The sequence below is a fragment of the Phalacrocorax carbo genome, chromosome 1 (genome assembly GCF_963921805.1).
Source record: "Phalacrocorax carbo chromosome 1, bPhaCar2.1, whole genome shotgun sequence".
In the NCBI taxonomy this organism is placed as follows: domain Eukaryota; kingdom Metazoa; phylum Chordata; class Aves; order Suliformes; family Phalacrocoracidae; genus Phalacrocorax; species Phalacrocorax carbo.
This window is the reverse complement of record NC_087513.1, coordinates 159,790,519-159,806,835: the sequence shown is the minus strand read 5'-3', so window position 1 is coordinate 159,806,835 and position 16,317 is coordinate 159,790,519. Positions and strand designations below refer to the sequence as shown.

The 16,317-nt window shown below is 42.6% G+C and overlaps 1 protein-coding gene across 7 annotated transcripts in view; it reads left to right on the top strand.

Annotated features, from left to right (window-relative positions):
* FARP1 (FERM, ARH/RhoGEF and pleckstrin domain protein 1) overlaps nt 1–16,317 on the top strand; it is a 225,692-nt gene that overhangs the window by 141,793 nt on the left and 67,582 nt on the right. For all 7 annotated transcript variants that reach the window (XM_064440657.1, XM_064440656.1, XM_064440661.1 and 4 more), the window contains one exon: nt 12,901–13,005. In XM_064440657.1, coding sequence (XP_064296727.1) covers nt 12,901–13,005 — 105 coding nt within the window. The remainder of the gene's footprint in view (nt 1–12,900; nt 13,006–16,317) is intronic.

Sequence of the window (16,317 nt, the reverse complement as noted above, 5' to 3'; positions counted from 1 at the left end):
AATATTTTGCCTGAACATCTCCTTTTTTCTCCCCCCCCCCCCCCCGCACCTCCCCCCAGCTCTCAGAGTTCTTGCATTTAAAATAATTTCTTCAAAGGGTTTTACTAGAATCGTGGCTAAACTAAAATATACCCAAATAAAAATAGCAAATAACCTCTTTGCACCTCAGTCTGGTTTTGTAGTTAATAACTCACGTACTCATGTACAGTCATAGCACTCCATATTCTCATGTTTCCAGTCTGCCTGTAAGGGTTCTGTTTTCATATTTGATGGCTTTAGAATTGCCTACTCCTTCATTCTAGTAAAGTGTTTGCTTATGGCTAAACAAAATGAGGAAAAACGTGCAGGCAAAGAAAACAGACCAGCGAAGAAAGTGGTCTGAATAATTGAATTATTTTATTTTCTTCTCAAGCACTACTTAATGTTAAAAAAAGAGAACCCGAGAAGGTGGTTAGTCAATTTTTGCCTTGAAACAGAGAGGAGTGGAGAAGTGGGAGGTAAGGGGTGGGGGGTGTCACAGAGATTGGGGTTTCCATCACCAATGACGCGCTGGCTGCTATGCTGCTGAATTACACGGAAAGCACTGAATGGTGCCATTATATTCCTTTTCAAAAGTTGTGGGCTATGAAATTCAATCTGAGGTATTTTTAATGAGTGTTCTGAGCCTCAGTTGCAGCTCTTCCCAAGAAACAAGGAGCACAGTGTGCTCCTAAATAGCACCGAGGCCGGGGGTTAAACTCATTCAGTTTTCTGCTCACGAGGGGGGAAAGTAATATCAACATTTATTTGACAGGTATATACTTGCTTCCAGAGCTGAGCTTCAGTAAAACAGCTTTCCATACAGAAAACGTTCTGAAAAGTTAGGTTCTATCAGCTTTGCATCAAACTCCCATCTAGTTTCTGAAAATGAGTCTTGTGTGTTTTCCAAAGCCAGTGCCCGCAGTGCCCGCGCTGGGCTTGTGCTGCGGGCATCCCGGTGCCGCAGAATGCTGTGCCCGTAGCCATCAGGCACATCTCAGTGGGCAGAGGCTCGTGGTGGAGGTGCAGCTTATGCCAGATGGGGAGATCTGCCCTGGCTGTCAATTAAACATAGATAATTCAGAGGTAATCTTTGTCAGAGAGGTGCCTGCTGACATCCCTGCATCTCCACTAAGGGTTTTGGTGTCACAGTTGTGATGGCTTTGGGGTGACTCCTTCCCTTCTCACACCTCTCAGTGAGACACAGCTCACGTAATGAACACATGGTAGAAAAGCCATGTAGCACAAAAGTATTGTTGCCTTCCATTTTTCTTGCATGCTGATTTGCAAAGTAGTTTGCTGCAGGACGTGAGGAAAGCACTGTTTTATGCATCTGCCCTGCAGCTCACTCCAAGATCTGAAATTTGTGATGGGCTGGCTCTGGTTTTTGCAAGTCATCGCCATTCAGTGTCAAGGCTCTGAAGCTGGAATACGTCGTGCTGAGGACACTCTTCAGAAAGGAAAATAGTCTCTTCCAGCAGTGGATGTTTGCCTTGCTAATGGGATAAAGAACAGCCACAAACCACTTTTTAGTTTTGCTAGTAAAATTACCAGAGATGACTCAGCATTTGCAAGAGCTAATTTAGGGAGTAAGATGACATATTAATAGTAAGTTTTTCATTGTTCTTTTAATGCCTCATTTTTCTTGTCCACACTCTGCATTTGAAATGATGTTCAAGGAAAGTAATTTTGTTTTAGTAACAATGGCTCTGGCAAGAGTCTACCGCTGGAAGTCTCCAAGAACTGAATGGTTGGTGTGTGATATTTTGCAGCCCTAACAGTTAGTTAAGACTCAGTCTGCCACTACTGATTTCCCACAAATATTTTACACCTATCTGAGGCAATTAGCAGTAATGGTTGTACTACAAGAAAAAGGATTATTTTTTTCAGGAGGACCAGTTACCCTGTGCAGAGGCCTGTTGTTGCAGTTTGATGTTTTTTGGGTAAGGGTTTTTTGGGAGTTACTGAGATTAGCATGCACGTTTCGGGTAAAGACATGCATTGTCCCCAGCAGACAGTTTCTTAGAGGCTCATTAGGCAGACAGCAATGAAGTTTTTCAGCTGAATTCACTAGCAGAGGGGATCAGAGCATCCCTTTTAAGCTGATATGGTTGTTTTTCAAATCAGTACCGAAAAGACAAAGTCAGTTGTATTTTCTAGCTGAGAGATGTCAGCTAGTTAAAATGCTGTAATGCAGCTAAAGGAACCAGGGAACTGGCAAACTAATAATGAAGTGTTTTGTTAATGCTTTTCACCATGAATAACATTTTGTAATAAACAGATGTGTACCTAGACTACAGCAACCAAAGGTTGAACGTTTTTTGGTCTATAGGGTTTGCAGTGTTTAGCTGACAAGAAGTTCCAGATATCCTTGGGCACGATGACAGTGGGATGGATGTACAAAATAAATTCTCCTGTGAGGTTTTGTCCGTAGAGCTACCTGAGGAGGAAATTCTCCTGGCTACAGGAATCTGCCTCTTTCTTCCCCTTTCATCTTCTTTACAAAGGGCTCCACTAGCTTTTTGGTGGTTGCTGCTGGATCTGCAGTAACAAACTCCTTGTCAAGTAGAAATTAGAGTAATTTAAAGGTAGGAAATAAAATCAGTATTATTATCAGTTTGCATTTGTAAGAACTGCAAAGAAATCAGATGATTGGATTGTTACACCTGAAGATGACAGATTGGTCTACAGTATGAAAGACTCAGTTCTGAAGGTGCCCAACTCATCTCTTCTTTTAATCTCACTTGCACACTGAAATGACATATATAATATAGAGTGGGTGGTATTTCCCCATTAAGTTATAAAGGTATGATTTTATGAGCCAAGTGAAAGAGACCAAGCAGAGCCTCCAATTCCAGTAGCTTTACTGTACTGTAATTACGGAGATGTACAGTTACCTGAGGATTTACTGTAGCTGAATTTTGTAGTAGTCTGACTCTGCTATAAGAAAAAGTTTAACCAAGCACTACTGAAAATAGCCTCATCATAAAACTTTACATTAGCTTTGCTAGGTCATCTTTTTCTTCTTCCTTCCACACTATTTAACTATTAAAGAGGATTATTTAGTTATTCATTTTCACAGAATCACAGAATTCCAGGTTGGAAGGGACCTCAGGGATCATCTAGTCCAACCTTTCTAGGAAGAGCGCAGTCTAGACAAGATGGCCCAGCACTCTGTCCAGACGACTCTTGAAGGTGTCCAATGTGGCCGAGTCAACCACTTCCCTGGGGAGATTATTCCAATGGTTGACTGTCCTCAACGTGAAAAATTTCCCTCTTGTGTCCAATCGGAATCTCCCCAAGAGCAACTTGGGTCCATTCCCCCTTGTCCTCTCCATGGGACTCCGTGTAAAAAGGGAGTCTCCATCTTCTTTGTAGCTACCCCTTAAGTACTGGCACATGGTGATGAGATCCCCTCTGAGCCTCCTTTTCTCAAGGCTGAACAAACCCAGTTCTCCCAGCCTTCCCTCATATGGCAGGCTTCCCAGTCCTTTGATCATCTTGGTGGCCCCTCTCTTGTCCCCTTCCAGCCTGTCCACATCATTTTTGTACAGCGGGGGCCAGAACTGCACACAGCACTGCAGGTGTGGCCTGACAAGCGCTGAGTAGAGTGGGATAATGACTTCTTTATCTCTGTTGGGGATGCCCTTTTTGATGCAACCCAGCATCCTGTTGGCCTTCTTGGCCGCAGCAGACACTGTTCGCTCATGTGGAGCCTTCTGTCCACCAGGACCCCCAGGTCCCTTTCCACAGAGCTGCTCTCCAGCCAGGTGGATCCCAGTCTGTGCTGCACTCCCGGATTATGTTTTCCCAGGTGCATGATCTTACACTTCTCCTTGTTGAACTTCATAAGGTTCTTGCTGGCCCACTCCTCCAGCCTATCCAGATCTTCCTGCAGAGCAGCTCTCCCTTCTGGAGTGTCTACTTCCCCACTCAACTTGGTGTCATCTGCAAACTTCATCAGGCTACACTTGATGCCGTTATCCAGATCAATTATAAAGATATTGAATAACATTGGGCCTAATATCGATCCCTGGGGGACTCCACTAGTGACAGGTTGCCAGTTTGAGAAAGAGATATTTATCACCACCCTTTGGGTGCGGCCTGTCAGCCAGTTCCCCACCCACTGCACAGACCACTTGTCTAGGCTATAACGCATTAATTTCTTCAGGAGGAGACTGTGGGGGACCGTATCAAAGGCCTTGGAGAAGTCCAGGTAAACAATGTCCACTGCCCAAGCCATGTCAACCAGTCAAGTCACTTTGTCATAGAAGGCCACCAGGTTTGTCAAGCACGATCTGCCTTTAGTGAAGCCATGTTGGCTTTTCCCAGTCACGTGCTTCATTTGACCTGTGATGGCCCCCAGGAGGATTTGTTCCATAACTTTCCCAGGGATTGAAGTAAGGCTGATGGGCCTGTAGTTACCCAGATCCTCCCTCGAGCCCTTCTTGTAGATAGGGGTAACATTTGCCTTCCTTCAGTCCTCTGGTACATCCCCCGTTCTCCATGACTTCTTGAAGATTATGGAGAGTGGCCTTGCAATGATGTCAGCCAGCTCTCTCAACACCCTCAGGTGGATGGCGTCAGGGCCCATTGATTTGTGGGGGTCAAGCTCCTGTAGTAATTCATGTACTAACTCTTCCTTCACCGATGGTGGGTCGGTGTTTGGTTCAATTGGCAATTTTGTTCCCAAAGCCTGGGACCCTACAGTGTTGGTAAAGACAGAGGTGAAGAAGGTGTTGAGGGCCTCTGCCTTTTCTGCATCGTTGGTGATTGATTCTCCTTTTCCGTTTAACAGTGGGCCTATGTTTTCCTTCTTTTTCTGCTTGTGGTTGACATGTCTGAAGAACCCTTTCTTCTTATTTTTTATGTCTACAGCCAGTTTCAATTCGAATTGGGCTTTTGTTTCTCTAACTGCGTCTCTGCACTCTCTGGTTATGCCCTTGAAGTTCTCAGCAGATAATCCTCCACTTCTCCATTTCTAGCATGCTTCCCTTTTGGATTTGAGTAGACCCAGGAGGTCATGGTTGAGCCAAGGGGGCCTCTTGCTCCGCTTACTTCCCTTTCCTTTGTAGGGGATAAATTGGCTTTGTGCTTCCAATAAAGAGTTCTTGAAGAACTCCCAGCACTCACTAGCTCCTTTGTCTTCCATGGAAGCCTCCCATCGAATCCCTCCCAGTTGAGCCCTGAATGCACTGAAGTGTGCTCTTCCAAAATCCAGAATCCTTGTCTTAGAGGTGACCTTCAGCACACTCAGCAGGATCCCGAACTCCACAATATTGTGGTCACTGCAGCCAAGGCTGTCACTAACCAAGATATTACAAAGCAGGCTTTCTCGGTTTGTGCATAGCAAGTCCAGCAGCATCTCCTTCCTGGTTGGCACATCTAGCATTTGTATCAGGAAGCAGTCCTCTATACATTCCAGGAACTTGGTGGATGACATGCAAGCTGCCGTATTGTTCTTCCAGCAGATGTCTGGATTTCCAGCAGAAATCACCCATCAGGACCAGGTTCTGTTGGCCAGAAGCTTGCTTTAGTGCCCCAAATATCGCTTCATCGGCTTCATCATTGTGGTTAGGAGGTCTATAGCAGCTGCCCACTGTGAGGTCCTGCTTGGAGATGACCCCTTTGACTTCAACCCAGAGGCATTTGATAGAGCAGTCGTAATCACCATAGTTGACTTCGATACATACAAGATGTTCCTTGATGTAGAGTGCAACTCCTCCACCTCTTCTACCTTGCCTGTCCTTACGAAAGAGCTTGTAACCGTCCATTGCAATCCCCCAGTCATTTGAGTTGTCCCACCATGTTTCACTTACTCCTGTGATGTCCTGATAAGTATTTAGTTTTCACCTGAATTTTGCTGTTGGCTATTCCTAGTAAAGTTGATTTTGGGCATTGGAAGAGAGTTTAAAGTCTAGCCAGAGCAATCTTTCTGCTTTTGCCTATTTTAGAAAATATTTTGACATAAGCCAGTGTGTAATGATCAGAAATCCATGAGCACAGTTACAATAACAAATCTGTGTATGTTCAAATGTAGAAAATTGCAATTTCTTTTGGAGAAGGTGCTAGAAATGCAAGCGAATGAGATGGCCATTAAAATCCTTCTCTTTGTAGTATTGCCCCAACAGCTGTTTGCTGTGTTGATTTTTGGCGAGCAATCACATACCTAAAATAGCCATTTTTGAAGTAGTCTTGTTTGTCATAGCTGATAGGTGGAGGAAAAAAGTGTAACTTTGCTGCTGCATTTTTTTTAAGGGCAGGTATTTGGAGTAAAACACACCGGAAGTAAAAAGCACCATATGTTACAATCACACTGTTTAAATTAGACGCCAGCACCAGCAAAATTGACTGAAGGGTAAAACTGCACATCAGCGACTGTGGAAGGCAAGCACTGGTATTAAAGGGAATACAGCTTATGTGGTGAGTGTAAAGTGGGAAAGCAGTCCACTAAAATCTTGAAAGAAAGGAACACTAAATAGTCTTATTGTGCACACAGAGCAGATGATCAATCGCCTGTTTTTAAGGCAGTATAAGAGACTTATTCTGTTACTGCATTTGGCCTCAATCCTGCCTTTGATGGTATGTGTGCAGTCTGTGCAAAAGCATGTGGGATACGTGCCAGGAGTGGAGCCTTCAACTGCATTCAGATGGAAAATGTCTTAAAAGGAATGAGTTGCCTTGAAGTTATAGTGAAAATTTGCCTCTTCTACACCCTCCCTCCAAATGGGATGGATACCTGGTGGCCGTAGGTACAGAGTGGGGATCTGCATACTTAGAAATAGCAGTGGGAGTGTGTGGCTGCTCTGTTCTAAGGTGTTGCTTCTCCTCTTTGCTTTCACCTGGTATGTAGGGGTGACAAATCACGCTTCTTCAACGCTTTGTGACTACCCAGCCTAAGCTGAACAGCAGAGGAAAAGCCCAGGTGTAAGAGCTATCTTTATGGTCTAAAGCTATTTTTATAGTCATCTAATCCTTCCTATAGGATTAACACCTACACTTTGAAAGGGAGGAGAGGAGAAAAAGGGCAGAGGATCTCCAAGTGTCCTGGCAGCGTTAGGTCCAGAGCAACAGCACGCAGACCAGTGCTTATTGCTTCTGATCCCACCTTTCAAGTAATAGACTTTTGCTAAATAGGAATTATGCATTTCATTTTACTCCAGAAAGGAGAACTGTTTAAAATATGTCATTTGTCTTTGGATGCTGACAACATTGTGCTCCTGTGAGTAGTTTTTAAGCCTCCTTTGAAGTACAGGTTTCTGGCAGGGTTATTTGTTTAAGAACCCTGTTGCTCAGTCTCGTCTTTAAGGTTATTTTTATACTATTTGCTTATCATGAACACTTGTTGATGGGGCTTTTTTTCCTTTCAGAGCTGTAGATACATATATAATTTTTAACGGCTTTGAATAACTGAGAAAAATAAATGCTGTTAGGAATATGGATTTTTTATTTTTAGTATTGATTATGACTGTATATAACTTCAGCAATAGTAATGAAAATAAATACTGGTTGAAGTTTTCACTATCATTTCAATGCAGTTGCTAAACTGGAGTGTAAAAATAATTTGGGAATTAGACTAATTTGAAGTACAAGGGGTTTTCAGAGTGATTTCCTGCAAAAGAAGAGATACAATTTTAAACTTGGTATTTAAGCATTTGTAAAATATTTAGTTTGACCAAACTGTCACTCGTATAACTCATAATGTGGCAGGGACAAGGCATTAGTGGAAGAAATGTCTGCCTTCATATTGTGGCAGGTGTGAATGAAGAATGTACCTTTTTCTTTTAGATTAATGTAACATAGTTACTTTCTCTCTTTATCAGCTGTTACTAATGCACAAGCAAGTGTAATTAAAAAAACAACAAACTCACTTTTTTTCTGATCCAGTTGCAGCACTTTTGAGGAAGAAGAGAAGGAAAACAGAATGGTTCATGCTGCCCCATGAAGCTGTCTCTCACTTCTATCAAAACACTGATGGGACATATATTTCTCAGATGTTCCAAATAAAGTGCTTGTTTTACTTGTTTTGGTTTGTTTTTTTAACCTGGTATTACTGCTCAGTAGTATTAAAGCAAACAAACAAAAACCTTTCAACTGAAGATCTGTTCAGTCTGGGATCTGAGATTAGTTCGCTAGACAGATAAAAACTGGTAAAATCACTATTTGGTCCTAAACAGGCACTTTTTTTTTTGTTGATAGAAGGTTAGTGAAATAATTGCTTAATTAACTGGAGGATAGGGGAATGTGTCCAAACCCACTGCTTTTAAAGTCCTGGATAACTTCCAGGTATTGCTATGCACTGCAGTCTGTGCCAAAGAATGGTCTAAACAAGTATGTAGATGGAAATTTTTTAAATGATTGGCAATTGCTAAAACATGAAAGAATTGTTGAGCCTATTAAAATATTCACCACTGGAAGATCGTACGTAACATACTGGTTTGGATTTTGGTGGGAGTAGAGGGAGGGTGAATTGAGTAGTACTGAAATAATGAGCAGACAGCAAATGTTGAATGCACAATGTGTAAAACAGGCTACTTTGGGTACCTTCATAGCTTGCAGCTAAATGTGGTGCTGCACATTATTCATATTTAGAACTTAGTGGCCTGACGTTCCCTGAAAATATAAAGTGACTTTTAAAATGTGATTTCATTGAGCTAAATGAAGGGCTAGTGCAAAATGCATTAAGCAATAAGGATGTGTAGCTGGAAATCAGTGAGGTTCTTTTCACTGCAATGAATTTATAATGTTATTTTGGTGTAACTAAATACAACCTTAAGAGAATAATAGTAACTTGCTGCTGGCAGTATGGCTGAGATTCACCTCATCTAAAATGAACCCACTCCTTGTCATCAAGAGTAAAAGAGTACAACTGTATTGCTAAGGAAACGTTCATTGCTAGTGTGCTCAGACGGCTGTTTTGGGGTAGGAAGAATTGCCCTCTGGAGCTGCAGTATTTCTTCATTGATTATACAAGAATCTGGCTGTCAACAAAAACAGGAGCAGGGGACTGACACCCACTGCAGCTGCTTCCCAGCTCCTGGGTGTTGCATGTGTTCTTTCCTGAGTTGTGTTCCACCGGTACACCATACCTCCTGTTTCCTTTCCCTCACTGCCTTACAGCGTGGCATTTGCGGTAGCAAATGGTCGGAAGGTATAGTCTTGCCATTAGCCTTCGTTGTGGCAGCTTCCACGTCAATGTCCCACTTGCATGTCTCATCCTCCTCCTTTGATCTTCACTTCAGGTCATTTTTTTCCCTCCCTGGTGGGAGCTTTCACTTGATGATGCTCAGGGAAAGCAGGAGATATGACTCCTGCCTCTCCTTTCCCATGTCCTCTGTATTGGCCACATTGAAGACCTTCGCTCATCCCAGCATATGAGGCTTTCATGATGGTCATGTAATGGGCCTTTCTCACTGTGGCAGGGAAAGCCCCTCCTATTGCATAGGCTGTAGTGTAGCCTTTCCCCACCCTGAAACCTTACATGGATGCATAGCTATTTTGGGGGGCTCATGGGCCCCCATGGATGAGACCCATGCCAGCGTGGAGCAGGGAAAGCGTCCAAGCTATGGCTCATGGGACATAGATGCAGCCACAGTGCCGTGGGGCAGGAGCTGATGAAGCATGCCTTGTGCTCGCTGTCTGAGGCATGGCAGTAGGGCCACGCTTGATGGTTGGAAAATGCCTTCCAAGTTCTGGGGAAATCTGGTGTTGTCCCATAGGCCTGGTAACCACATTGAAATCAGACATGACTGTTGGCTACAGATGATGTCATTGGTGTGGCGCACTCATTCCTGAATGCTTCCTCTGTCGGCTCGCGTTTGCCATGACCTGAGCAACTGCTGGTTTGCTTCCATACCCAGCGGACTGAGATTTTAATTTATTGTGTTTAAATTTTTTAGTAGGGATGTCATGGAACTGCACTGAATCAACATCTCTGTGAGACCGAGAGTTCCTGCTTTTATCGATGTTGTACTTCTCCCTCTGGTCCTGCAAGACTGGAGCGTCATCAGGCTCTAAATATTGGCAGATTTTACATGCACAGTGTTTTCCTTGAATAAAGTGTCAGATTTTATTTTGAGGTAGACTGATCAAAGCTAAGATGAGTGTAGAATAATCTTATTTACAAATACTTGAGTAAGAAGCATTTCATGTTACCGAGGCACACTTCAGAGAAAACGCCAAGTGACATAAATGCTACGAGATTGCCATTCCATCGTCTAAATGCCTGCAAGAAAAAAAACTTATGAAAACACTCAGCAGGTTTTAATCAGTTGCTTTTACTCATAGTCTGAGATCAGACAGGCTTGCTCTCCTCAGTTAACCTTGGATGTTGCGGTAATGCAGGTGTGCTCTCTGCCTTTTTTCCTGTTGGTCAAAAATCTCCATGCTCACAGAGACCTTCTTTTCTCAGGAAGAACGATGAACTTTGGTCTTTGTCAGATAGTAGTCCATGAGGTACTTTAGTAAGACGTTTACATACATACACACAGGCACGTTTTCATTTTACTGGTTGTGCACATGGATGAAAGTAATATCCTCTGCCTCTTGCTGCGAGAGTGGCTGTTAAACACATCCTTCTGCTCTGTAGCGGTCCTAGCCAAACTGAGGAGGCATGAGACCAGTCTGGGAGCAGGAGCATTTGCCTAAAGTTTCTAAATCATTTGTAGGTGTATTTCTGGAGCAGTAAACTAATATCGTTATTACACTCCATCTAATGTCTTTTTAATATTATTCTGTTGCCTCCAAGAAAATGCACTTACTGGGAAGCTCTTTCGTTAAGAGGCAATGTATGCTTGGATGTGCCTACGTACAGTGATAGATGGAGTGGAAAATGTGGGAATCTTTCTGTTAGAACTGACACACAGTGTGATGGCTGATGCTGGCTTGGCAGTGGTCATTGGGGATGCTTTCATTTTAATGAAGCTGGAGGACATGAATGTATTAAAATATATTTGCACTTGAAATGTATTTTGGATGGCATTATGTCAGATCAGAAGTTCTCTGTCTAGAAAAATAGATGTCTTCTTTTTCATTGCCCTCTCCATATCCTCTCATTTGGCATTTTGGAATGATTTGCTTTAATTACTGCAAGGTTGGTTGTGATGAATGCTTAAAAAATTAGTACTCCTATCTGCAATCGTTCTTGATCTGTTTTCTGACAGTATTCCTGAGGGTAATGTTTGCTACAGCTGACATTAACAAACAGTTAATAAAATAGTCTAAGTGAACATTGCTTCCTGGTGGCATAGATCTGTTAGAGGCGCTGGGAGTATGCTGGGTAAAAACCTGCTCAGCAAGTTCCTGGGGAGGTGAGCTTGGCTTTCCCTTACAACTTTCCAAACCAGATGGAGTTGAAGGGTCCGGTTGTCATATCCTGCATCACCGGGGCAAGAGCGCCGCTGTGGTGGCACATAGGTCCTGTGCCTTCCCTAGGAAAAAGTCATCCTTTCAATTTCTCTGATGTAAGCCTCACTACTGGATATTTACTTTTCACAATTCTTATCAGACAATGTTAGATAAATTGCTTCTGGAAAGATGCTTTGTACTTAGGGCTGTGGCTGGAAAACCAGGTGTTGCCCTAGGTGGAAAAGCCCTGGGGATTTGTTTTTTGGTATCCCAGTGCAACAGAGACCAAACTGCATAGGAACATATCTGGGAGGAGGTGGGACTGAGCAGCTGCTGTCTCACAAGTAGCCTGTTGGTGCAGGCACTGCCTGGAGTTGCCAGGACCTGGGCTCAGGCTCAGGTTTGAGCCAGGTTGGCCAGACTGCCCGCCTCTAATGGTTTTCTTTTCTTCGCTTGGTTACTGCTGTTTTATTTTGTTCGAGTAATTATTTACTGGGCAGACAGGGAAAGGGCCAAACTGTAGGTTGAGTGCAAGGGCATTTGACCGGGGTGTGATGGGTCTTTTTTAACGGTGGAGTTTGTGCAGTTTAATGGGTTATTATTTGTTCTGAAGTGAGTGGAGATCTGTGTTTCAGGGCCTCTTGAGTTAAAATAGGTGCATTTGTCCAAGGAACAAAAATATTTTATTTCAGTGATTGGCCTTTTTATACAGAAACAGTGGGTTTTGCTGCAGGCTTGCTGGTGAGCTGTAATTTACAGTATTTGCTGCAGGTGTGGATTTAACTGACATGCCGATGAGAAGAATCCTTACAATCAGCAAAGTGGCAGCTCTGGGAGCTAATATTGGGCTAGAACATCTGGGAGGGAAGAACATAAAGGGAAGATTTTCAGTGTGTGGAAGGAAAGCCTTGCTCTTGACTCCCCCAAATTACTTGACAACCCTGCTAGGGTAGCACAGACAGGCCTTGACCAGCCTTGGTGCCTCACAGCAGGAGGCTCAGGATAAGCCTGTGTGAAGTCAGAACCCAGGAATTGAGCCTGTTGTGTATCAAGCGGTGTCCGGATAACCCTCAGACCCTTCGGTTTTGTATGACAGGTCTGTTGGTGAACACTTTGGTTTCAGTGTGTTGTACACAGATGTACATAGCACCACCTGATATGGCTTGAAGGGCCATGGGATGAAACAGCCGTCTTCCCAAATTCAGAGTAGCAATTTTTACATGGCAGACATAAGAAAGCTATATGCCAAGTCCCCCTCTTCTACCTCTGTTATTTCATTATATTTTTCCCTCAAAAATAAAAATGCACTGAAAATGGGTTCTGAGCTGCCATCCAGGGATGGATGGGTATTTTTCATAGCTTTAAAACTGGTGTAATTATTGTCAACTGCCCTGTGGGTATGGTTGGAATATCCACTGATTTTGTAAACTGTTTTGACAGTTTCGTTTGTTTGCTGGACAATTTCTTAGCATAGTAATTTTTCTGGCACTGATTAAAAGCATCTTTGTAACCCTAGGCTTTCTTTTCTTCTTGCAGCAAAGAGCTCCAGGGAAAGTTCTGCATGATGCTGTTTGCAACCATCTGAACCTTGTTGAAGGCGACTATTTTGGCCTTGAGTTTCCAGATCATAAAAAGATGATGGTATGTAAAAGGATTAATTTTCAGCTGATTTGCATCTACATGCACACTGTTATTCTCTCCTCCTGCTCCTGCTCCTTACTTATAATGTATATTTAATCCTCAATCACAAAAAGAAGAAAAGGGCGCTTTTTAAAAAATGTTCTTGCCTGCCAGAGTTGAAGAAATGTTTCTAAAACCTGATTACTCCTGTCAGATTTCATCTGTGTTGAAAGTAGGAACCAATTCAGACACAAGTTGGAAAAGCATTTTATCTTGATCAGCTGCAGTAGAGAAGCCAAGGCTGGACTGTTGCAGAGTCTCAACTCTGGTTTTACAGTCCTGCTTAATTTGAAGTGCAGGGATAGTAAAATCTTTCTCCGCAGACAGAGAAGATTCAATGATGGTGACATAGTTCCATGAAAAACATTGTGGGGCAATAAAATGGGTAGATAAAATATAATGAGGTTAATACAAAAGAAATCAAGAACAAAAAACCTAATAAATTGATGAAAGTCCCATCTGGGGAGCTGTGTGGCACAAGCAGGTGTCCTGGTCCTGTCACTTTGGATACTGGGAATAGCTGCAGACAACATTCACCCATTGCACTAATACTTCTAGGGTGGAAACAGTATCGTGTAGCAGAGAAAGCCAAAGGCTAATGACTTCTCAGCCTCTAATGACTTTCTGAAGTTTGTTTTACTTTAGACTTACTGTGTGACTTACTGGCACGTGTACTAGTTATCTGGATTGTTTGACCAGTACATTCTGGTGTATACTGGATTTCTTGCCTGTTCAGTGGATTCTGCACCAGTAGTCTGGCTGACCTAAAGGAGATTACTTTGGGCAATTAGAAAAAATCTTTTTCTGTCCATCTGTATAAAATTTCTGTAAAGAGCAATATTTCTTAACAAAAGAAACAAAACAGGATTTATCTGCTGCTGCAGTGATGTGTTGTCGTGCCTTAGTGCAGGCTTACATAGACACTAAAATTAAATTATAGTGGTCATAATGTTTCAGGCTAACTATAATTAAAGAGGAAATTTTACAAAGTTGACATCGATCTTTGAAAGTGATCCGCCTCACAGTTTGCTCCTGGATTTACTTGAAACACAGTTTACTAGCAAGTTTCATACTCTGCCAGATGCCCTTGGCTAATGCTTTAGGTAACTTGAGGGCTTAACGTAACTTTTCAAAACAGTGCAACTGTATGGTACTATTACAACAGAGAGTCCATGTAGCCATGTTAGTAGTGGCATACTGATGTTCCTTATGTATGTATGTAAAGCTGAAGTAAATCCTAATGTTTTGGGTATATACAGTTGCTTTTTAGTTTTCTAGAAAATAGAGAAGGTCATTTGATCAACCTTCTCTACTTCACAGGTCATTAAGTTTCAAATAGATGACCCTTTGTGTTTTGCTCAGAGGCTGGCAGTAAACTAACAGTTTCCAGTCTTGCGAAAACAAAATGGTTTATTTGCTTGAGGCAGAACACGGGAGAGATTGAGGTGTTGCCAGTGCCTGAGGCCCTCACAGTGGCAGGAATTGACTGGCTGGAAATATGTCCAGATGATCACAATGTGGGAGCCAGGGCTCCAGTGAAGAGGAAGGTGGAGGAAAACCCTCTGAAGCTATTGTCAGTTTGACCTGAAGGGAAATGCCTCCATGCATGGAGCATGGTAACTCACCTGTCCCCTACCCTTGCAAAAGAAAATATTAGCCAAGTATCTGAGAGCACTGGTCTGTGTTCCTGCTGGTTGTTCCAGCCTTTGCTCCTGAAAAAGGGGGAGATCCCCAAATCTTGCCCACATCTAGTCAGCTGTGCCCCAAGAACGGTGAGATTCAATTGAAGTAATGCCTTCAACCACCTAAAAGCAAGTCGCAGAAACTCTGAAGCAGGAGATTTGATTACGAGTTGTTGTTTCGATGTGGAACAGCACTCTGAGAGTAACGTTTACACTTAAATTTATATGATGCAGTTGAGGTGAATGTTCCTGTGGGATTTAAAACTTTCTGAGCTTCATAATGGCGGTAATGTAGAACTCAAGCATTGTGCAAATAAAAAAAAAAAAACATTTAATGGTGCGTCTGAGAAATAAAACACACACGCATATTTTATATTCATATCATCTGAAGAAAATGTGGTGCTTTTCCGATATAAAAGGGAAAATAAATATTTAGAGCATATTTGTTTGGATGTAATCATATGTACCTGAAGTAATATATTCACAGTTCAGCTGTGTTTGTTTCAATGTGCAAGGCTCCAGACCTCATATCTGACATATTGACAGTCGTACGTCAAGATGCCTGGCAGCTGGATACATTCAAGTGTGCCATGCCTGTGGCAGACAAGATCTGCATGGGAGATGAATGTGGAGGGTCTGAGGGCGGCAATTCCTGCTGGGACAAGGAGAAACAAGGCACTGTTGCCAAGCCTGGGATTTCACAGAGTTTCATCACACTTGATGTCTGCCCCAGTTTTCCAGCTGCTGGAATCCGGTCACTATCATGGAATGCCAGACTTTGTTTAAAAAGTAAATAATCTAGCCTTTGTAGTTCTGGAGACAATTGAAAACATGAATCTTAATTGAATCTTCAAATTATTTCTCATTTCCGGTTTATAAACCAGTCTCAGATTTGCTGTGTTTAGATACAGTGTGGGATTTGCATGATGCATAAGTTTTGATTGCTTGGGTTTGGTGATCATGGTGAGGTCTTAATTTTGCCCCACCTTTCTCCCTACACACGGTCAATGCACACATTTCTAGTTTCTAGCAGCCTGGTCAAGGATGTTGTAACTTGCTTGTAGGATGATTTGGAAAGTGGATAAAGGAATGACACACTTGTGTGCTCATGCAGTATCATAAACTGCCTCTGGAAGGAGAGAGAAGGTTTGGGGGTTTTTTTGGTGTCAAGTAAAATACATCACTTGCCATATTCTTGTAAACTGGCTGTTTCATGTCCAAGATTTCTTTTTTTCCCACTAAACTTGGCATAGTCCCTGACCTTCGTTGCAGATTATGTACATGCCAGCTTTCTGAAACAAAACAGTGTTAAGTTACTGAAATGCCAGAAAGTGTCAGAACCAATTTAACGTGTGATAAACACTGGGTTCCTATTCCTGGATAACCAAGTTTCTTTAGCCCTTCGGAAAAAAAAACCACTTTCAGAGGCTGAAAAACCTAAAAAGACTTTCATTGAGAAACATTAGTGGGTGTGAAAGGGCAGGAATGTGAGGTCTTTGCTAGTTGGAAGCACTCATATTAGTAATGATGAAAATAGCAAACAGCGTTGGAGCAGTTATAGCAGCAGCACAGCCCTGTTCCTGTCTGGCTT